We start from the raw sequence: 22,819 nt of genomic DNA, 5'->3' as shown, positions 1-22,819 counted from the left end.
GTACTTCTGTACTTTATTGTGCACAGTTTTCACAAGGTTCTCCTTAACCAATAGAGAAAGAATAAACTCAATAACAAAGCTGGTCATTTTGAATTTTGTCAACATGAATGATTCATGCATGTGAAAGCACACTCTTGCCAGTCATATTTTTTTGCTGCCCACCTGGAGCTCATTAATGGCTTAATTGGATAAATATAAGAGCTTCATCCAGATCTTCAGGTGTTGCTGTACCTGAGATCTAGAAATCCTAAATACATTCTGGCCCTGGACTGGAGGACTGGAGGACTGGAGACCTATACTTCAAATATTGATCAAAATACAAAATAAAACCACTGTCTTAATGCTTAATGGAATTTTTAAAGAAAATGTACCAAACAGTTTCTTGAGAGAATCATCCCTGATCTCCCTCTTTAACAAAAAACTATAACATACCAATCTGCACTAACGAGACCTGTAACCCGTACACTTCACTTTTTGCTTTTCAAAAACATTATTGCACAAGCTAAACAAATTGCAGAAGAACATTGTGATCTCGTCCCCTTAGTAAATGTGACAAATGTGACAAGAAATATGCCAAAGGACCATTGGGAGGCGTGCTTGTTAATAGAAAAGGATTTTCCTTCTATAAGTCTAGCAAACATTACAATGAAAGTTCAGGAGATACTTGACAGCAGCCAAGTTCACTTTCACCTAACTCGTGAAATCCATCAATGGACATCCATCTTCTAACCTCTTCATCCAATTCAGGGTCGCAGAGGAGTTGGACCCTATCCCAGCAAGCAACAATCGCAAGGTGAGGTACATCCTGGACAGGATGCCAGATAATCAAAGGGCAGACACCGATTCAAACACACTTACACCAGGGTCAGTTTTCCCAGAAACCAATTAACCTACCAGTATGTCTTTGGACTGTGTGAGGAAACCCATGGAATGAAACACAGCTGACACTAATAAAACTAAGAACAGTACGAGAAAGGTGGGAGCGCCCTCTAGAGGAGGGATGACAACCGTGACAGTATGGATAGAAATACTGTATTTGCGTGTTACTCTGTAATATCTCCCTCCTGCATCTGTTTTCATTTGAACAACAACATGTCCATTTTATTTCAAATATTTTAAAAAAATTAAAGCTAAATAGTTACCCTTGGCAGTAAAAGCATTTGATTTTTGGAAATTCTTATAAAAAAATTAAGGATACTCTTTTAAGTGCAATTTAGTTTGTAATGAGTGTAAATTTTATTCCACATGTTGGTGCTGAATCTACCTGCCTAAACACATAAATATCTTGCTCTGGTGAACATGAGGATATTCTGGGAACAGAAGCAATTTACAGAAGTTGAATTTTAACATGGCTGAAGTACGCACTAACTTTGGTTTTACTTTCTCCCTTGTAGCGCAGGAAGGAAGTTGTGCTCTTAGGAGGCCTGGGGTGAAAAGACATTTCCGTGAGGATTTCCATTTGAAATGGCAGGAAGATCTTCTATCCTGGAACAGGAGCTCTTCTGTCCTGTGTGCTATGAAATCTTCAGGGATCCTGTTGTCTTGACATGTAGCCACAGCTTCTGTAAAGCCTGTTTGCAGCAGTAATGGGAGCAGAAGGTCTCCCTGGAATGAAGATCCTGTCTGTGACGCTTGCCAGAAATCAAGAAAACCCAAATACTGTACTGAATAGAAAGGTAAAAAATAATGTATTTCTAAATTTAAAGGCTAAATTAGACATTGCTCACATTAACACCAGCAAGACCAAAGAAATGATCTTTGACTTTCGAAGGAATAAGTCTCCGCTGAACCCTGTTTCCATCCAGGGTGAGAACATAGAGGGCGTACATTCCTACAAGTACTTAGGGGTACACCTGGATGATAAGCTGGAGTGGTCTGGTAACACTGATGACCTGTACAAGAAAGGTCAGAGCCAACTCTATTTTCTAAGGAGACTCAGGTCCTTTGGTGTGTGTGGAACACTGCTACACATTTTTTTATGAATCAGTGGTGGCGGCGGCCATCTTCTACGCTGTGGTGTGCTGGGGCAGCAGCATCATGACAAAAGATGCAAATAGGCTCAATAAACTCATCAAGAAGGCTGGCACTGTGCTGGGGATGAGCCTTGACCCCATGGAGGTGGTGGCTGAGAGGAGAATGCTGACCAAGCTCACAGCCATCATGAACAACACCTTTCATCCGCTTCATGGGACTGTTATTGGGCACCGGAGCACATTTAGCAATAGACTGCTCCAGCTACGGTGTTCAAGGGAACGTTTCCGCAGGTCTTTCCTCCCGGCGGCTGTCAGGGTGTATAACGCTGCCCTAGGCTAGAACTGTTAGCCCTTCATTTGCTCCTGTATGGACAGCATGTTTACTCCATTGTACTTTTTGGACAATCAGTCTGTATAAACCTATGCACATTTTGCACATATTTTATTGTTTTTACAGTGACTATGATCAGCACGTTTTGCACACAGCTATGTATTTATTTATTTTAATTTATTTATTTTGTTTGTCTTTTGTTTTATAACTATTCTGATGTCTGTTTTGCTTGTCTTGGGCTGGACTGCTGTAACACATCAATTTCCCTAAGGGATTAATAAAGTATAATCTATCTATCTATTAAACACTTTACTCATTCATTATTTTTGTTTGTGTGTATAGATGCAGTGAGGCAAGATACTTTTTACAGCACTATACATAACCCAGGCCTACTGTACAGTACGTTAGAATACGTTAGTCGGCACACACTGCAAACCTAGTTGCAATACCAATGATTGAAATTAACATTTACATAGGATGCAGTGCAATCTTGTATTCTATGATACAACAATTGTCTTCATGGGATATACAGTGGATGGTTCTTAGCATTGAGAGAGAATTGCTCCTTTTCGGGTGAAGGTGATTCCCAAAAGTGAATAAAGAATGTTTTTTCTTCTTTTTGGAATTTTAATTTATTTAACATGTTTCTGAACATGAAAAGCAAAGAGATTAACAGCAAAGCTTTAACCAAACCTATTAAGGAACATTTAAATTGTTTCTAAAATTAAGATACAATTGATTTCTGCATGCTGATTGTCATACTTTTTTAGTTTCATTTAGTTTTAACTGGATCACAGTTTTATTTACATAGAAAAAAATATTCAAGACTTGTATTTGTAATATTTGCTTTCCTATAGGGTTTCTTGCTTTCACTTTTGGTAAATGCACTAGACTTACCAGTGTATTGGCCACCTGTTTTAAATTCTTATATTTTTCTTGATGATGCCTCTGGCAAAAATAATCTGAATTATTGATTCCATATTTATTAAATGTAATTTTGATAATACATGGCGTGGTCAACATTAAAAGCAAACAGATTGACAGCAAAGATTTAACCAAATCTATTAAGGAACATTCAAATTATTTCTAAAATAATGATGCAATTGATTTCTGCATGCTGGTTGTCATCCTTTTTTATAGTTTATACTACATTTTAAGATCACTTTATTGGCCGTATACAATTTCTTGTATTAGGGATTTGTCTTTTCATATACAGTACCCCAGCCTGCTCTCTATGAGACATACAAACAGGAAGAGAAGCTTGGGGTCAGAGCACAGGGTCAGTCATTTTTACTGCACCCCTGGAGCTGTTGTGGTTAAGTACCTTGCTCAGGGGCCCAACAGAGTAAGATCCCTCTGCCAGCCGCAGGATACAAACCTGCAACCTTCCACAGGTTCTTAGCCACGGAGCCACCGCACCACCTAGAAGAGTACAGCTCCAACAGTACATACAGTATGTGTTGCTATTACAAGGAAAAAAATGATTGCATTTGTGACAAACATTTCAAATTAGGTTTATTATGGTAAATTTGCAAACATGCAGTTTTAATTTCACACTGTTGCCATGGTTTTGTAATACATTTTTTTAATTTACATTTTGAAATATGTTCTCAACATGCTTTCCTATGGCTTTTCTTGCTTTCACTTTGGGCAACTGCACCAGACTTAGAAAACATACAGTACCTCTGTGCTGGGCCCCTGTTTTAAATTAATATTTTGTTTCTTGCTTTTGCTCTTGGGCAAAAATAAGCTAAATTGTTTATTCTAAATTTAACAAATGAAATTAACTTAATACACAGTATGGTTTTTAGAAAAGTTTTTATTCTAGAAGCTAAGTATGACTTCATAAAGCCAGCGATCTTGCGGATTATTAGCTGTGAAACTAGAAGACAACAATCCCCAGTAAATTGAATGAAAGTGAGAGCAATAAAAATCAGATACTGTAAAGGTGCATAGATTTATTGAGCAAGTTATCAGTAACAGGTTCACGAGGAGTTTGTCTTATTCAGGTCTGTTCAGGAATCATAAGTGCTCTGGTTTCTGACGAAACACTACTACAATATAATCCAATACATTGTCCAGATAAGAAAGTGTTTGACAATTGGAGACGCTACCATCCATAGGTATACACACTCTCAGATTATTAATAAAATAATAATAAAAGACTGGCATTTAAAACATATATTACCATATATTACTCTTACTCTGATGGTCTTGACACCCAGTAATCTTCAAAAGACAATATCTCAGCAATTGACGGTTCAACCATATTAAGGATCAATAAACCTTGCACTCCATCTATTTGTAAAATCTCAGTTATGACCTGACGGGATTTCTCTCTGACCCCTGAGTTTCTCTTGGTAGCAACTTAGTCTGACCGAATCCATCAAAGTGTAAAGTCTCATTTCCTTCCAGGAGCAGCTCAGGGCAGCACTATTGGAGCTGCACAGGAAACTCAATGCTTCAGAAAATGTTAAGGAAACAAGCAAGGAGACAGCACAGCACATTAAGGTAATATTGTAGAAAACAACAAAGTTATCAGTTTTGAACGTCTTAAAATGCACCAAACTCAACTATAATTTTTCCAACAGTGATGCCACAGTGAAATACGTCTTGCATTTTTTCCATTTCAGACTCAGGCCCAGCAAACTGAAAGACTGATAAAGAAGGAATTTGAGCAACTTCACCAGTTTCTGCGAGAAGAGGAGACAGCAGGATAGCTGCACTGAGGGAGGAAGAGAGGCAGAAGAGCCAGATGATGAAGGAGAAGATTGAGAGTCTCACGAGAGAGATCTCATCCCTGTCAGACACAATCAGAGCCATAGAACGGGAGATGGGAGCGGAAGACATTTCATTCCTGCAGGTAGAGATGAGACAACATCTCTGTGACAAGTCTTCTGATTTCAGACTGGCAGCTTGCTTATTAAAAGGAAGGTGGCTGTAGAAATTATAACAGAATTAAAAATAGTACTGTTTTCTGGAATAAATAAACCATAGACTTAATGGACATGATAGTTATTATTACACTTGATGGCTTAATATATATATATATTTAGCAATTTTATCTCATTTTTAACTCATGCTGTAGACCATGTTCACCTTTCCATGGTCTGTTATTATTAAAAAAGTTGGTGGTGTGTATTTAAATCAGCTTAGAAATGCAAATTAAAGAAGTGTTTTACTGAATGATGTATACTGCAACACGAACTCTGACCTAGTGTATTAGAATTGCTGCTGTATTATTATTGTCAAAATCAAATGCACAATGCAAAAATGCAAAAACATTTTATTTAATGAGAACAATAAATGACTGGTCATGTTGTTGTTTTCCAGAACTAGAAGAACACAAAGAGCAGGTATGTGTCCAGTCTGTCTTCCTCTTTTCTATTGTACTGAGTTTAAACCAACAGCAGCACTGACTCCTGAATATTATTGCAGAGCTCAGTGCGCACTGCAGGATCCAGAGGAGGTTTCAGGAACACTGATCGATGTTGCCATGCACCTGGGCTCTCTGAAGTACAGAGTCTGGGAGGAGATGCTGAGGATTGTTCAGTACAGTGAGTACTTGGGTGCAGGATCACAAGAGGGAGGGCGATTTACAGGTTTTCACAGTACAGGAGGAACATTGAGAATTGTGGAATCAGATAAATGCAGTGAGAGTGTGACTGTCTGTGCAAAAGCCCTGGAGTGAAGTGACTGATCTCCTTCAGTTTGCTCTACAAAGGTGTCACTACATGGCCAGTTTGCCGTCAATGACGCTTTAATGGGATCCTGGCTCCATCACAATAGGCCACACTATCAGGCTAAAAATAAAATACAAATTTATAGAATACCAACTGTCTAAATCACATAGTGGTCACCATAACAGATCCCCCTTGAGTGGTAGCTGAGTGCAGGGAAATCTGTTGCATTAACCCCCGTGCGACCTGTAATACTGTGAAGGCATTATCCAGAAAGATATTGTTAAACATTCTTTTCAAGCAATCTACAATCCCTTCCCAGATTGCTGCTAGAAGCAGCACCCTTCCAAGGTTCTGATCTTTCATTCTCTCAGGAAAGTTTCTCAGTGCCTCCCTGACAGTGAGGGTCCAAACCAAATCTGACCTGACTAGGACTGCTCACTCACCAGAACCTTAAATAGAGAATACTAAGTTCACACACAGCTGACACCAATTTCCTGCTATCCTTGTGCATACTTGATCATTATACTGTATGCTCTACCCCTGTATCCCTCTGGAGGCTCTTATTTAACACTTCAGATCCAGCTGGCCATTTACAGTGACGTGTGCCTGGAAAATGGCTTAGGATAAAAATAAATTACCATTGCAATAATTTTACTTGCAAATGCTTAACCTTTTGCTATATGATGCTATCATATATAAGTTACATTGCTATCAGATTATACTGTATAGTCAGTTCTGTTGCATTTTAAAATTTCTTATCCGTAAATGTTTATAAAACTATGCTTTTACAGGAAGAGTTTCACAGAATCTTATACTTGTTAGTGGTTTGCTCCCAGTTCAAGTACATGTTCTAACTCAAATGGGCTGAATTGACATCTCTTATTTGTGGCTTTTCTGACGTTCAGATGAAAGTTTATCACTAATGACAATATTACCAATATTAGCCATATCACCCTGCAACTCACAGCTGGCAACCCACTGAAGCTAAGCAGGTGTGAGCCTGGTCAATACCTGGATGGGAGACCTCCTGGGAAAAACTAAGGTTGCTGCTTAGTGTTAGTGGGGCCAGCAGGGGGCGCTCACCCTGCAGCTCATGTGGGTCCTAATGCCCCAGTGTAGTGACGGGGACACTATACTGTAAACAGGCGCCGTCCTTCGGATGAGACGTAAAACCAAGGTCTGTGGTTATTAAAAATCCCAGGGTGTTTCTCGAAAGGAGTAGGGGTGTACCCTGGTGTCCTGGCCAAATTTCCCATCACTCTTTATCAATCATGGCCTCCTAATAATCCCCATCTATGAATTGGCTTCATTCCTCTGCTCTCCTACCCACTGATAGCTGATGTGTGGTGAGCGTTCTGGTGCACTTTGGCTGTCGTTGAATCATCCAGGTGGATGCTGCACATTGGTGGTGGTGGAGGGGAGTCCCCATTACCTGTAAAGTGCCTAGAAAAGCTCTATATAAGTGTAAGCAATTATTATCATTATTATTCTCTCAAGAATTTTAGATAGAAATGGTACATTTGAGACAGTTGTTAAGAACTTGTGGATCCAAATTTGATTTCTTAAGCAGTGGTCTAACAACCGCTACCTTAAATTGGTCAGGTACAACGCCTGATGCAAAGGATGTGTTCATCATGTTAATTATTGGTTCCACCAGTACTTCTAGGGAATCTTTAACTAGTTGGGTGGGGATGGGATCTAGCGGCCAAGTTGTTGATTTTGATAATTTATTTCAGTAGTTCTTTTTCATTAACTAATTGAAAAACACTGAAAAGGTACAAGTAATAGGTTTATTCCATGCTGAAAAAAAGAAGAAAGAGAACACGTTTCGGCTGTGGAGCCTTCTTCAGGTGTTCCTTTGCAGCCTACGCATGCTGACGCAGCTACCCACCTGAACTACTACTGAAAAGGTACGCACATTGTTTATGTACCAGACTTCTTTGCGGCCTGTTTGTTTGTGTTTGAAGTCTGATGTTGTTAATTTTATTGTTGAAGAGTCCATGAAAATGTCACTACAAAAGTTAGCTGATACTGCTGAATCTGCCTTATCTGTTAGATTAGCTATTGTCCTAAATAGGTAGTGAGGGTTATTTTTATTGATAGATAGATACTTTATTGATCCCATTAGGGAAATTGCAGTGCAACAGCAGCTTAACACAGACAACACAGCCACAGTGTAACAAATTATATAATAATAGTACAATACATACAATACAATACAAGAGTTACTCACAGTCCGGACACACAAAGAACAGACTAGAACAGAACAGTACACAGAAAAATCGTATCACACATATGAATATAAATATAGATGTAAATATAGATGTAAATGTATTGCACAGGTCCCTGGCATATATTGCACAAAAAACGGATGTAAACGGGAAAAGAAAAAGAAAGAGAACAGATGTAGCAGTAGATGTGTAGATGCGTTCAGTCCAGAAACAGGTCACTGTCAATGTTGCCTCTGCCCAGACGCAAGGTGGATGCGTTGTACAGTCTTATGGCAGAAGGCAAGAATGACCTCCTGTAGCGCTCTCTGTCGCACCGTGGATGAATCAGTCTATTGCTGAACGTGCTCTTCATTTCTGCAAGCCTGTCATAGAGGGGATGGGAAATGTTTTCCATGATGGCCTCTAGTTTGGACACCATTCTCCTCTTAGCCACTACCTCCAAGGGGTCCAGGTCAGACCCAATGACAGAGCTTGCTCTCCTGATGAACTTGTTCAGCCTTTTGGAATCCACTGCTCTAATCCCAGAGCCCCAGCACACCACTGCGTAGAAAATGGCACTTGCTACCACTGAATGATAGAACATATGTAGCATCTTACTACACAAATTGAAGGAACCTTAGCCTCCTCAAGAAGTAGACTTCCATTTGTGCTCTAGTTTGTGGCACTCCTGTTTAAGAGATTGTGTGATCATTAAACAATGGAGAGTGTCTTGTGGTTTTGACTACCTTAGTCTTTAACAGGGCTACTTCATCGAGGGACTGTCTGACCACTATTATAGTTATGTGTGATTTCATCAAAATTAGTACTGGAGATGAAGTTAGCATTATTCATGGCGTTCATCAATTTTAAATAAGTACCCCTACTGGTGTGCTGTGTCATAATAATCTTCTCCTTGGCAACTACAGAGGGTAGTCAAATCTCAAAACTAATTAAAAAGTAGTCAGAGTGATCCATGGGATGGACTAATACAGTATATGATGAATATCAGCTCTATGAGTGATAATTAAGTCTAGGGTATGATGGTACACGTGTTTTGGCCCTGTTATATGCTGACTACAACCTATGGAGGTAAGGAGGGACAAGAAGTTTTTACTGAAAACATACTGTATGTCTCTATGTTGATATGTATGTTAAAGTCACCTAATATTACTACTTTGTCAAAATTAATAACTAAGTCAGAGAGCAGTTCACCAAATTCAGCTAGAAACGATGCATATGGTCCTGGGGGGTCTGTATACTAAAAGAATATATGTGAATGATTTGGATGCTATTTTAAGAAGCTTTGCTTCAAATGTGTGAAAGTCATTTATAGTATTTAATTCAATTTTTAGAGACTCTTGAAGATGGCTTTCTTAGCCACCTCCACGTTCTGAGCGATGAGCTTTCTGTAAAAAAGTATAGCCATTAGGTGAGGCTTCAACTAAAGGAATAGTGTCAGAAGGTCTAAGCCGGGTTTCTGTTAGTAAGCGCAGGTCAGAGTTGGTGTCAGACACCATATTATGAAGGAGAACTGGTTTGTTGCCTAATGAGTGAACATTTAACAGTAAGCATTTTATGGTAGTTACAGTACATGTTGTAGTTGATTTAAGCTTACCAGTGGAATGGAGATTCAGTTATCAGGATAAGAGTCCCTAAAGGAACATCTGAATTCTAGTCTAGGTCTAGTGATAGTTGCTTACTCTGTCTATTCATAATAATTTCTGGTTCTGAATAGTTATGTGATTTATGGGATGCCGTATAGTAGAGAACCATGGTCGGTGCAAGAGGTGAACTAAAGTTGGGAATAGAGACAGCATGTGATTTAAGATCGCCAGGCTGAGGCCTGGGTGATGCTCTTAGTAGTCGGGCAGGCAATTTGTCTGCTATATTTTGGGATAGAATTAATTACAGTCCCATTTATAAAAGCCAGGCCATTCCCAAAAAACATCCCAATTATTAATAAAGGTTATTCTATTGGATGCACACCAAGTCTTTAACCAGTGGTTTAGGGAGTATAGCCTGTGAAGGATTGGTAAAAGACCAGACAAAATTAAATTCCAACATTTTTTTTGTGCCCTTGTGCACATAGAAATTAAGTTACTCTTTAATACCTCAGATTGTTGGTACTTTATATCATTAGTCCTAAAGTGAACAACCAAGGTGGAGGCTTCATTGCTGGAAAATGTATGTAGTTTCACCTCAACGTCAGAAACCACTGCTTTATGACAGTTAGGAATTCTAACATTCCTGATTATCGAGTCACCAATTATAAACACCTTATCTGCATTGACAGAGGCACTGCAGAGAACAGAGAACCTGTTGCTGACTTGGATTGGTGACTGGTGTGTAGGAGGTCTACATTTTGCTGGCAGAAACTGATTAAATTGGCATTGTGCTGTACAAATATTTTTTCCTGTGGTTAGTACAACCTTACTAATGTGTTAGTTTATTAAAAACAGTTTAATTGTTGTGAAAACATATTTTATAACTTGCATGTGCAATAGTTTGTGGAGTGTAATAAAACAATGTTGTTATCTTATGTAAACATTTGACTTCAGGGTGTGGTTGAGCCCCTCCAGTGACTGCGCACTGACTCAGGGATTGTTTTTCTAAAAAATCAGCATTCGTGTTCCATATCTATATCATGGCATGCAGAATTGCAACTTTAATTCAAAACCAAAATATACATTTTCTAGTTCATTTGCACTTTCTGATTCACCCTGTCATTGCAGAACAAGTACGAGTTTGACAACATTTTTGTGTCATTCCAGTATCATCTTTCCTTCTCTGGAAACATTCTCAGGAACATTGTCAGACTGTGTCATTTCTTGATGAGACAATGTAATAGTCAGGCAAAGTGAGTGCTGGAACCACTTGAAGATCGTAATCAAGAAACATCATCTGTGTTGTGCTTTCTGTGGACATTTTTGCTAGAGTCAGGAACAAATGTCTTTTCACATGAAATATATTAATGTGTTATAATCAGATAAAATTAAGTTAATCTACATGTACTTGTGAAGCAGTGAGAAAAAGATATTGCTGAGAAAAAAGGTTAAAAGAAAAGTTGTCAGGCTGTAAGTCTGTGAAAAATGGAAGGAAGTTCTGTCCTTGAAAAGGAGCTCTCCTGTCCTGTGTGCTGTGAGATCTTCCAGGAACCAGTTATTCTGTCATGTAGACACAGCTTCTGCAAATCCTGTCTGCAGCAGCACTGGGAACAGGAGGGATTTCAGGAATGTCCAGTCTGCAGACGTTCTTCACTGGACCACCCTCCCATCAGTCTGACTCTAAAGAAACTGTGTGAGGTCTTCTCACAGGAGAGGAGTCGGAGACCTCCAGTCGGGTCTGAAGAGCTCTGCAGGCTGCACAGAGAGAAACTCAAGGTCTTCTGTTTGACTGATCAAGAAGCTGTCTGCTTTGTTTGTCAGACTTCAGAAAAACATGAAAACCACAAATTCTGCCCTTTGGAGGAGGCAGCAGAGAGGCAGAAGGTTTGAAAACTATTTATTTATAAAGAAAAACAATGTTATTAAGAAGATGTTTTTGTCAATGTATATAACAAACTGTGTTAGTTTATTTTAGGACGATTTAAAATCTTAAAATGTGCCAAAAAAACACTATACAATTGAAAGTAGAGCCTACGCAAATAACACTGTATTTCTTGCTTCATCACTGACAATAATAGTTTAAGATGTAGGGGTCTTGTAGAATCAATAGAAAAATCTGATCCCTGCAGAGGTAAGTGAAAAGAGAGTGTGTTTCTCCAGTAAAGTGTGAACTCTGGTTACTGTCAACCTGTTCAGTTGCTTTCTTGTATGATTCGTCTGGGCAGTAAAACCTGCTGTCAGTAGTTCCTACAGTACAGTGAAGTGTGGACTGTCATCTCATTCCAGGAGGAACTCAAGGCTGCACTGAAGCTCCTGCAGAAGAAGATAATACTCTTTAACAAAGTAAAACAGACATGTGATCAAATTGCAGCATACATTAAGGTACTCATACAGTTATGTGGTTTAAAAATAATAGATTGAGTTATAAAATTTAAAATATTGAAATACATTGCAACCAGCTCAGGTTAAATTACCAATTAAGTGTTATCACTTGATGAGCATTATGAATTCAAAGTAATCCAGCATTCCTGAAGGTGTGAGGAAACTCCATCATGATAGTATTATATCGTTTTATTCTTGATTGTTACACTTTTTAAATTTCAGACACAGGCTCAGCAGACAGAGAAGCAGATAAAGGATGAGTTTTAGAAGCTTCACCAGTTTTTACAAGCAGAAGAGGCCACCAGCATAGCTGCACTGAGGAAGAAAGAAGAACAGAAGAGTCGAATGATGAAGGAGAAGATTGAGAGCCTTACAAGAGAGATTTCATCCCTTACAGACACAATCAGAGCCATAGAACAGGAAATGGGAGCTGAAGACATTTTATTCCTGCAGGTAGAGATGACTCTCTATTTTCAATGATCAATTTTTCACATTATTTTTTTTTCAGAACAACATGGTCACAAAGAGCAGGTACGGTATGTAAACTCCAGACTGTCTTCTTGTCGTCTATTGTACTGTGCTGTGCATATGGGTCCAAACCCACAACAGCACCGACTTCTGAATGTTATTGCAGAGCCCAGCGCACATTGCAGGATCCAGAGGGGGGTTCAGGAGCACTGATAGATGTTGCCAAGCACTTGGGCTCTCTGAAGTACAGAGTCTTGGAGAAGATGCTGGCGATTGTTCAGTACAGTGAGTACAAGGGGGAAGGATTTGCAGGCTTTCATAGTACTGGAGGAACATTGAGAATTCTGCAGTCAATCACATAGAAGCAGTGAGAGTGTGACTGTCTGTGTAAGAGCCCTGGAGTGAAGTGACTGATCTCCAGTTTGCTTTACAGGAGTCACTACATGGCTAGTTTGTCCTAGTGAATCTCTCCTGACAGTGTGTTTGTAGTGTCCTGACTATTTAGATGCTTGCTCATGCATCGCCAGCTTGATTGTGTTCTCCAGTGTTGTGTTTCCCTGCCTCTTTTTTGAGATTCAGTCTTTTATTCCTTGATTTTTAATATACTGATACCACAACACATTACTGCAGTCATCCTCCTCTGTAATATCATACACTTGAGACAATGTATGATAAGGGCTTCATTTAATAGGCTTGATATCTTATGCATTCACCTCACTTAATTCTCATCAAAATGATGCTTGTCAGATTGTTCAATAAAAATCACCAACACACACATATGCTCAGGTGCAATGAAAAGGTTTAATATTAGAATCCTTATTTCTTTGCATTTAAGTTCTTAAACCTTTACACTCAAAAAAGTAAGGAAGCCCATTGCTGCCATCAAAGAAAACAAATATTGTGAGAAAATTAACTTGTTATTGCCAGATTTTATCTTATGAGATTTACTATCTCATAATTACATGTACTGTATACTGTATATGATAATCACAAGATAGCACAATTGTCATACAATACCTATATTATCATTAGTTGATTTTCAGTTTTATGCAGTGAAATGATCTTCTTGTGAGTGTCCTCAAATCTGTAATGACTGTCCTGTCATTGTGATAGATTGTTCATACACAAGTGATTATTTGTATCTTGTACTAATGCAAAAAAATACTATCTTGGAATAATTAGATGATTTTCTCATAATTTTGAGATACGCATGTATATTGTTTTTCCTTAACAACAACAATGTGCTTCCTTAGATGCGATTACTTTATTCTAAAAATGTTCTTATGTTTCTGTTTGTACAGCTCCAATCTCCACTAATCTTTTCTTTATTTATTTCCATGTTGCTTTTACTGGTTCATTTATTTGGAAGTTACACTTTGAATAAGGTATAAATGTAATCACATGTAAATAAGTCTTAATAAATTAAAAAAGCCTTAATAACTATATTTAATATTTAATATATAATTGTTTTTTTAGCCTGTGGAATATTTCTTGTTATTTGTATTTCCTTTCAGCTCCTGTGACTCTGGACCTCAACAAAGCAGAACCTCGACTCTCACTGTCTGATGTGAGATGCAGAGCTGTGAGAGAGCAGCTTCCTAACAACCCAGAGAGGTTTGATCACTGTTACTATGTTCTGGGATCTGAGGGGTTCACTTCAGGGAGACACTGCTGGGATGTGGAGGTAGGATACAACACTTACTGGATTTTGGGTTTGGCCAAACAGTCCATCAGCAGGAAAGGAATAATCACTCTGAGCCCAGAAGGGGGTGTTTGGGCTCTATAGCTGTGTGTCACGCCCTCTGCAGCCAGAGGGTGCTCCTTCTCTGTCCTGTCCCTAGTTTCCGGTCTGCTGTCCTTCCTGTCCCTCTCTTTCCCTTGGGCTATATATTTCCGGGTCTTGCACTCTGTCCTCGCTCAGCATTGACGTTCGGATGTCCTGAGACCCGCCTAGCACCAGGGCGCCCCACGTCCGCTCCCTGAGGGCATAGGTTTCTATACGGCATTCCTGAACTCTTTGCACTAATGAGCCCGGGCCTTTTTCCCGTCTCGCCGCTACGCATATGGGTCTTTTTCCGCTCTCCTGCTCCCCACGGTTAGTCCCTTTGGACGTCCGTGACAGATGTGGTCAGATTGTCCAAGAGGGGGCTGAGGTACTGCTTTGTAAGCACCGGGTACATTAGTATAAACAAGGTCAAGTGTGTTGTTTCCCCTGGTGGGGCAGTCAACGTGTTGGTTGTAGCTAGGCAGGACTGATTTCAGATTTCCCTGATTAAAATCACCTGCAATAATAAAAACACCATCAGGGTGTGCTGATTCTACTAATAGCTTTGGACAGTGTTTTGACTGCTTCCTTAGCATTAGCGTTAGGAGGTATGTATACAGCAGTAATAATGACCGACGTGAATTCCCTAGGTAGGTAGAAGGGTCGGCATTTACCATTAAATATTCTAAGTCGGGTGAGCAGTGGATAGCGATTTCTGTAGTATCTCTGGACCATGCTTGGTTCGCATAAATACACAGACCTCCTCCTTTATTTTTACCAGAGGCGGCTGTTCTGTCCGATCGGAGAGTTAAAAAATCATACAGCTGAATGGCGGAGTCCGGTATGTTGTTGTGAAGCCACGTTTCCGTAAACACAAGAGTGCAGCAGTCTTTTATTTCCTGGCGGGTAGTAAGCCTGAGTTTTATTTCATCCAGTATGTTGTCTAGGGACCGTACGTTAGCGAGGAACAGGCTGGGTATAGGTGGTCTGTTCCGCTGTTCTTTTAGTCTTATTTGCAGCCCGGCTCTCTTACCGCGTTTCTGTTTGCGCTTTCTGTTTTATCAGAAAGGGCTCATTACCACATTCCTACAGTGTGTGCTTAGAGGGAGACCCAAGCTACCTTGTCAAGGCAACAAAAAGATTATTATTTTTATATTTTTAGAAATCTTTAAAACACTTGATTCTAATTTAAATAATAGTCCTTGTTACTCCATCTGTATGTTCTGTATGTTCCTGACTTTGTACATCAAAGATCCTCAGATCAATTAGCTAATAGCAAAATGATGGGTTTCCACTCATTTCTAACCAGTCTGATGTCCTACTGTTCTTATTTTAAATCCCCACATGCTCTTCACTGTTCCAGGCAAAACGTTTAATTCAGACCAGGCATTAACAGCACTCTTCTGGTTAATACTACTTCTTGAGTAGCAATGTCTGTTATTTTGTGTTGAGACCAAAACAGAACAGAATATTCCAAATACTCTAACTAGAGCATAATTTTATCCAAGGAACATGTTATTCCAAAAATAAATAAAATAATAATAATAAAAGGAACATGGTCAGTGGTGGATGAAAAACAGGTTGACACGTGAAGAGCGCTCAGCACTTGTCTCTCCTTTCTATTTTCCAGTGGAAAATTAACCTTTACTTATTTATTTGAAATATACAGGATGTTTTTTTGTTTCCACAATAAAACATTATTTTTTCAGAAATGCAAAATAGTGTTCCATTTGGCAGCACTTTCCAAATAAGAAAATGTACAGATTCTGAGTGTTAGACAAAAAAAGTGCTGCTGTATTTACAATTTAGAAATAATAAAATAAAGAAAAGGGAAAGTGAAATAGACACAAGAACAACCCAGCAACAGGAAACAGGCAGAATTAAATTAGAAATTCTGGGACATCATCTGTAAAATGTATAATAAAAAATGAGCTTTTAAATGACAGATTGTTAGTAAGATGCTGCCCCCTAGAGGAACCTGTAACTGTGAACATTTGACAAGTCCAGCAGGAAGAGGAGGGGTGAGCTGACAGGTCTGAGCTTCTTAAATTAAAATAATCTGAATTAGTGATGTGTTTCTGAGCTGAAAAATGTCACTTTTTAAGAGTTAAAAACAAACAAAAATAAAGACACAATAAATAAAGAACATCAATTATAGATGTAATTTCACTGGGAGGGGATTTCAACACAACTTATAAAAGCACCAAGTGAAAGTGAAAGTACTGTATATTTCAAGCTGTGATCAGAAGACATTAGATCAGAAGAAAAAGACAGGCTGTAACTGTGAAGAAATTGCAGCAAGATCTTCAGCCTGGAAGAGGAGCTCTCCTGTCTTGTGTGCTGTGACATCTTCAAGGATCCTGTTGTCCTGACATGTAGCCACAGCTTCTGTATAGCCTGTCTAAAGCAATACTGGCAAATGAAGGGATCTCAGGAATGTCCAGTCTGCAGGAGAAGGTCATCTAAAGACAAACATACCCCCAGCCTGGCTTTAAAGAACCTTTTGTGAAGCCATGTTAAAGGAGAGGAGTCAGAGACCTCCAGCAGGGTCTGAAGAGCTCTGCAGTCAGCACAAGGAGAAAGTCAAGTTCTTCTGTTTGACTGATCAAGAACCTGTTTGTGTTAATAATAATAATTGCTTACACATATATAGCGTTTTTCTGGACACTCCACTCAAAGCGCTTTACAGGTAATGGGGGCTCCCCTCCACCACCACCACCACCAATGTGCAGCATCCACCTGGATGATGCGACGGCAGCCACAGTGCGCCAGAACGCTCACCACACATCAGCTATCAGCTATCGGTTTTCACTCCCCTCTATAATTCATAGAGGGGGATTATTAGGAGGCCATGATTAGTAAGGGCCAATTGGAAATTTGGCCAGGACACCGGGGTTACACCCCTACTCTTTGCGAGAAGTGCCCTGGGATTTTTAATGACCACAGAGAGTCAGGACCTTGGTTTTACGTCTCATCCGAAGGACTGCACCTGTTTACAGTATAGGGTCCCCGTCACTATACTGGGGCATTAGGACCCACATGGACCACAGAATGAGTGCTCCCCACTGGCCCCACTAACACCTCTTCCAGCAGCAACCTTAGTTTTTCCCAGGAGGTCTCCAATCCAGGTACTGACCAGGCTCACACCTGCTTAGCTTCAGTGGGTTGCCAGTTGTGAGTTGCAGGGTGATATGGCTGCAGGGCGATATGGCTGCTGGCTGGTGTTATTTGTCAGACTTCAAGAAAACACAAAAACCATGAGCTCTGTCCCGTGGAGGAGGCCGTGGTGGACTATAAGGTGAGAAAACATTGTATGTAAGGAAAACTTTAAAAGTAAAAAAAATAGAAAAGAAATTGTTAATTGTGAAAGAACATGTTAAATTGTGACAGTTTGTAAATGTTTTGTTTTGAATATACTGTATACGTTAATTCAGTTAATAAATATATTATGTAGACAGTTTTAAATATGATTGGAAATCACTCCATTATAATAGATTCACTCCATTATAATAGAAAATAAATGACAGATGATGTACTTTCTCAGGCACTTAAGAAACACAGAGTGAACCAGCATCTTCTTTGTCAAGAATACAAAGTACTTTATCAGCTACATCAGTTTGTTAGGGGAATTTGAACAGCTACAGTATAGAAAAGGAAAACTGGAAAGGATTGAGTCTGAAGCCTCAAAAATAATAAACTGTGAACTTCCTTCCATTTTATCCCTTTGCACACGCTGCACCTCCAGTCATTCCCACAATAATATGAGATTATTTGAGACCCCTCTCATCCATCTTATTATTTTTTTCTGCTCCTCCCTTCAGGAAAACGTTTTAAATAAATGCTTTCAAGAACCGCCTGCTTCAGCCTTAGCTTCTTTCCCTCTGCCATACAAACTTTGATCTTTTTTCCCTTCAGCTATTTTGCCTCTTATTATGCATCTGTATACAGCTTGTCTTTTTCATTTTCATTTTGTATTCATTTCTTAATATTGTATGTAATATAAATCACTATTGAACATGAAAATACAAGATGATACTGTATTACATGCTTTAACATATGAAAACCCCTAACCACAATTTCATAGTACATTACTTAACCAGAGTAATAGAATACCACAAAGGCAGTATCAGTGTATTGTCACAGTTAAATGCAGGATCCTCACTGTTTATTCTCACACATCACTGCATGCACTTGTTAATAATGTATGAGAACAATGAAATAAAGCACAGAATTCTGATTACTGAGACAGATCACATCAGTGAGTGGTGTTCAGAAACTGAGAAGTTGACTTAAGGTAATACCAAAATCCAATCTTGGATTTATAGTTTTAAAATCTGAACCTAAATCATTTCAGTAACTGAGATCATCTGAGTTATCAGAATGATCAGAATTGATACGTTTGCACTGAGTCCTGGTAACATGAAGTCTATTCCAGAAGTTTACACCAGAAGGCAATAACACATGCATGACAGGAGCTCAGTACATTGCTCTGTGTGCACTCACAGCCAGAAATAAACCTAGCAAAATCAGAGAAAACTTGCAAACTCCCCACAGACAATGCTCAGTCAGGAATTAAGTCCAGGATGGCCAAGGAAGAGAGACAGGTGTTTTCATCTTTCAACACCACATCTATACTGCTCATCTTAATAAATTAAATGGAATTAAATATTTAAATTATAAATTAAAGTAATCTTCATACACGTTATGGCAGAATTGTGAAAGAAAATGTGAAATTATGAAAGCCAGTATTAAAGGGTACATTTACCTTCATATGCTCTTATCAAGGTCTTATTATTAGGTCTGAATAAGGCTGCAGAATCATTGGGAAGCCGGTGAATAAGGGGCTATGATTTTTAATTCAGGTTTAGAGGGGACAACATTCTCTGTTCCCACAGTTAGAAATGACTAGTGCTCTAATTTCTTTAAATTTAAAGGAGAATTACACTGGGACACTTCCATAAAGTATATGGGCACAGAGTCTCTGTGATTATTCACAAAGGGTTTATTTTTTCAAAAAGTATTTTTATCATTGGCTCTTATTGATAATGATAAAATGATAATGATAATGATAATGATAATGATAATGATAATGATAATGATAATGATAATGATTAACCTTCAAAATTATCTCACCAATTTGTACATACTAAATATATTTGAGGAACTGGTTCAATGCATTTAAATTAAGTCTTCATTTAATCAATGAACAGCACGGTGAAACAGGAATTTTTTCATTAATACACACAGCAGGGATTTTAACGCTCAAGTCCTGTGATCTACTAAATTGCTGTTATTTTCTGCAACCTGCCCCTCAGTTCTCTGACTATCAGCACTAATATTACATTTGACATGCTGGTGTCACTGCAGTATTGCAATGGCGTGGACTGGGGGAACTGTAGAAACCCTGTACTAAAGACACTGCCTCTGTGTTGTCAGTGATGTCCATCTGTTTCTGCAGAAAAGTGTCTTCTCATTCCAGGAGGAGCTCAAGGCTGCATTGGAACCCCTGCAGAAGAAACTGGAAGCCTTTAATAAAGTGAAACACACATGTGACCATACTGCTGAGTATATTAAGGTAACCTTGCCCTGAAATGATATTTTGTTTCAGAAATACAAATTAAAATGTTGTTATTACAAAGTTGAATTAAATAGTAAGATGAATAATAGTACTGAATCTAAATCTAAATCTAAATCTCTGAAAGGATAATGCATTTAAAATAAATTACAAGTGCAGCTGAATAAAACACCATTTAAATGTAATTTATGAGGAAACTGGGTAATCACACTTGTTATTGCCAACTGCTGATTCTAAAAACAATAAACTGCTAGGAAAGATACAGTACTCCACCCCAAAATATCTTAAACACAGAATAATAAAATTCAACCTTTGATCAACAATTTTTATTCCAGTCACAGGCCCAGAGAACTGACAGACGGATAAAGGAGGAGTTTGAGAAGCTTCACCAGTTTCTACGAGATGAAGAGACAGCCAGGATAGCTGCACTGAGAGGGAAAGAGGAGCAGAAGAGTCGGATGATGAAGGGGAAGATTGAGAGCCTTACAAGAGAGATCTCATCCCTTTCAAATACAATCAGAGCCATTGAACAGGAGATGGGAGCTGAAAATGTTTCATTCCTGCAGGTATAGATCAGTCTCTCTGTGACAGCTACTGTACCTGCTGAATGCAGACTGACACTAATGAATGGTCAGATTCATACGACTGCATTGTGCACTGTGCTGTGCTATAACATGGATGAGTCAGTTCTGCTGTGAGTTTGATCCTGCCAGCTACAGTCAGAAAATCTGAGGCTCAAACTGACCTCACTTTCATACACGAAGACCATTGACTACTCCTGGACTGCAGTCAATCAAAGTTGGCAGCAATACGTACCGCTCAGTACACAGCAGGTCCTCTTCATTTAAAATGCTTAATGAGATCTTTAATCAGTATACAGAGTGTTTACAATATCGAAATGTTTTACAACTTTTGTATTTGTTTTATTGTTCTACTCTTTTGAGATTTTTGGATTTGATTTCTGTGTTTTAATTATGGCCAGAGTTGAATTAACTGTTTATAAAAAAAGTATATGCAGTAAAAGGGTGAAAATTAAATATCTATCTAATACATGGTCCTGTTGTATTTTTTCAGAATTACAAGGACACAAAGTGCAGGTACTGTATGCGAACTCCAGTCTGTCTTCCTCTTTTCTATTGTAATGAGTCTAAACTCACAGCAGCACTGACTCCTGAATATTACTGCAGAGCTCAGCGCACACTGCAGAATCCAGAGGTGGTTTCAGGAGCACTGATAGATGTTGCCAAGCACCTGGGCTCTCTGAAGTACAGAGTCTGGGAGAAGATGCGAGGGATTGTTCAGTACAGTGAGTACTGAGGGGCAGGATCACAAGAGGGAGGGATTTACAGGTTTTCACAGTGCAGGAGGAAGATTTAAAAATGTGCAGTCAATCAGATAGAAGTAGTGAGAGTGTGACTGTCTGTGTAGGGGCCCTGGAGTGAAGTGACTGATCTCCAGTTTGCTTTACAGGAGTAACTACATGGCTAGTTTGTCCTGGTGATCCTTTCCTGACAGTGTCTGTAATGTCCTGTCTCTTTAGCTGCTGTTCACCTACTGATACTAACAGGAATGTTCTCTGTAAACTTCTAAGCCTCTACTAATATCATTCTTATTTTTTAAATCTTACTATATTTTATTTTAAAACATGTAACTTATTTAGAGCCCATCACTAGTGTATGAATTTCCCAACTGATTTCTGTAACTCCCCGGGTCTCTTAATATTTTCAACATTATTAAATGTGTAACATTTGATTCCTTTTCCATCAAGGTTGAGGTATTTCAAAGCTATTGTTTGTCACACCCATTGCTGACTTCTGCATAGTTTTTTAAATTTTTATACATCTTTTTGACCTTTGTATTTCTCATAATGATTTACAGAAATTTGCGTTTACATTTTTCAAGCCTTTATTAATGTTAATTTTGTGTGATAATCCTGCTATACAGTGTATTTAACTTATATGTATGTATTTATATAATATATATATTATATACAGAATGTCTCAATTGAAGATGACATTGATGCCATGTTTTAAAATCAAACTCATATTTTCATGATAAAATATACATCTTTAGTTTATTTTTACAATGAGGCTGAGTTTTACTAATTACCAATACAGTACGTTAGTATTATTAACATTTTACAAAATTGCACTGGTATTTAATTAAATTTTATTCAGCTCCTGTGATTTTGGACCCCAGTACTGCACAGTCTCACCTATCATTGTCTGAGGATCTAACCAGTGTGAGATATAATGAGAAACAGCAGCTCCTGGACAATCCAGAGAGGTTTGATACCCATGTCTACGTGCTGGGATCTGAGGGATTCATCTAAGGAGACACTAGATAGATAGATAGGTAGATAATACTTTATTAATCCCTTAGGGAAATTGATGTGTTACAGCAGTCCAGCCCAAGACAAGCAAAACAGACATCAGAATAGTTATAAAACAAAAGACAAACAAGATAAATAAAAATAAATACATAGGTGTGTGCAAAATGTGCTGATCATAGTCACTGTAAAAACAATAAAATATGTGCAAAATGTGCATAGGTTTATACGGACTGATTGTCCAAAAAGTACAATGGAGTAAACATGCTGTCCATAGAGGAGCAAATGAAGGGCTAAAAGTCCTAGCCAAGGGGCATCGTTATACACCCTGACAGCCGCCGGGAGGAAAGACCTGCGGAAACGTTCCCTTGAACACCGTAGCTGGAGCAGTCTATTGCTAAATGTGCTCCGCTGCCCAGTAACAGTCCCATGAAGCGGATGAGAGATGTTGTTCATGATGGCTGTGAGCTTGGTCAGCATTCTCCTATCAGCCACCACC

At 38.8% G+C, this 22,819-nt stretch overlaps 1 protein-coding gene and 1 long non-coding RNA gene across 3 annotated transcripts; both read left to right on the top strand.

Annotated features, from left to right (window-relative positions):
• Positions 1–4,752: 4,752 nt before the first annotated feature.
• Positions 4,753–6,568, top strand: LOC107077545 (uncharacterized). The gene is made up of 4 exons (XR_001478572.2): positions 4,753–4,815; positions 4,938–5,167; positions 5,638–5,660; positions 5,743–6,568. It is a non-coding gene; the product is annotated as an uncharacterized lncRNA (long non-coding RNA).
• A 5,880-nt stretch (positions 6,569–12,448) lies between these two features.
• Positions 12,449–22,305, top strand: LOC102682434 (E3 ubiquitin-protein ligase TRIM35-like). Of its 2 annotated transcripts, XM_069195901.1 has the most exons (7): positions 12,449–12,636; positions 12,818–12,936; positions 14,166–14,335; positions 19,896–19,991; positions 20,327–20,557; positions 21,066–21,088; positions 22,169–22,305. In XM_069195901.1, exons 2-7 carry the CDS (start codon positions 12,915–12,917, stop codon positions 22,218–22,220), a joined length of 594 nt encoding a protein of 197 aa, XP_069052002.1. In that variant the 5' UTR covers positions 12,449–12,636; positions 12,818–12,914; the 3' UTR covers positions 22,221–22,305. The 2 variants fall into 2 exon arrangements, with proteins under 2 accessions (XP_069052002.1, XP_069052001.1); XM_069195900.1 differs by lacking the exon at positions 22,169–22,305 and having other exon boundaries at positions 21,066–21,408.
• The last annotated feature ends 514 nt before the right edge of the window (positions 22,306–22,819 follow it).

The sequence above is a fragment of the Lepisosteus oculatus genome, chromosome 11 (genome assembly GCF_040954835.1).
Source record: "Lepisosteus oculatus isolate fLepOcu1 chromosome 11, fLepOcu1.hap2, whole genome shotgun sequence".
In the NCBI taxonomy this organism is placed as follows: Eukaryota; Metazoa; Chordata; class Actinopteri; order Semionotiformes; family Lepisosteidae; genus Lepisosteus; species Lepisosteus oculatus.
The sequence above is the reverse complement of the archived record's forward strand: the minus strand, read 5'-3'. Positions and strand labels throughout refer to the sequence as shown.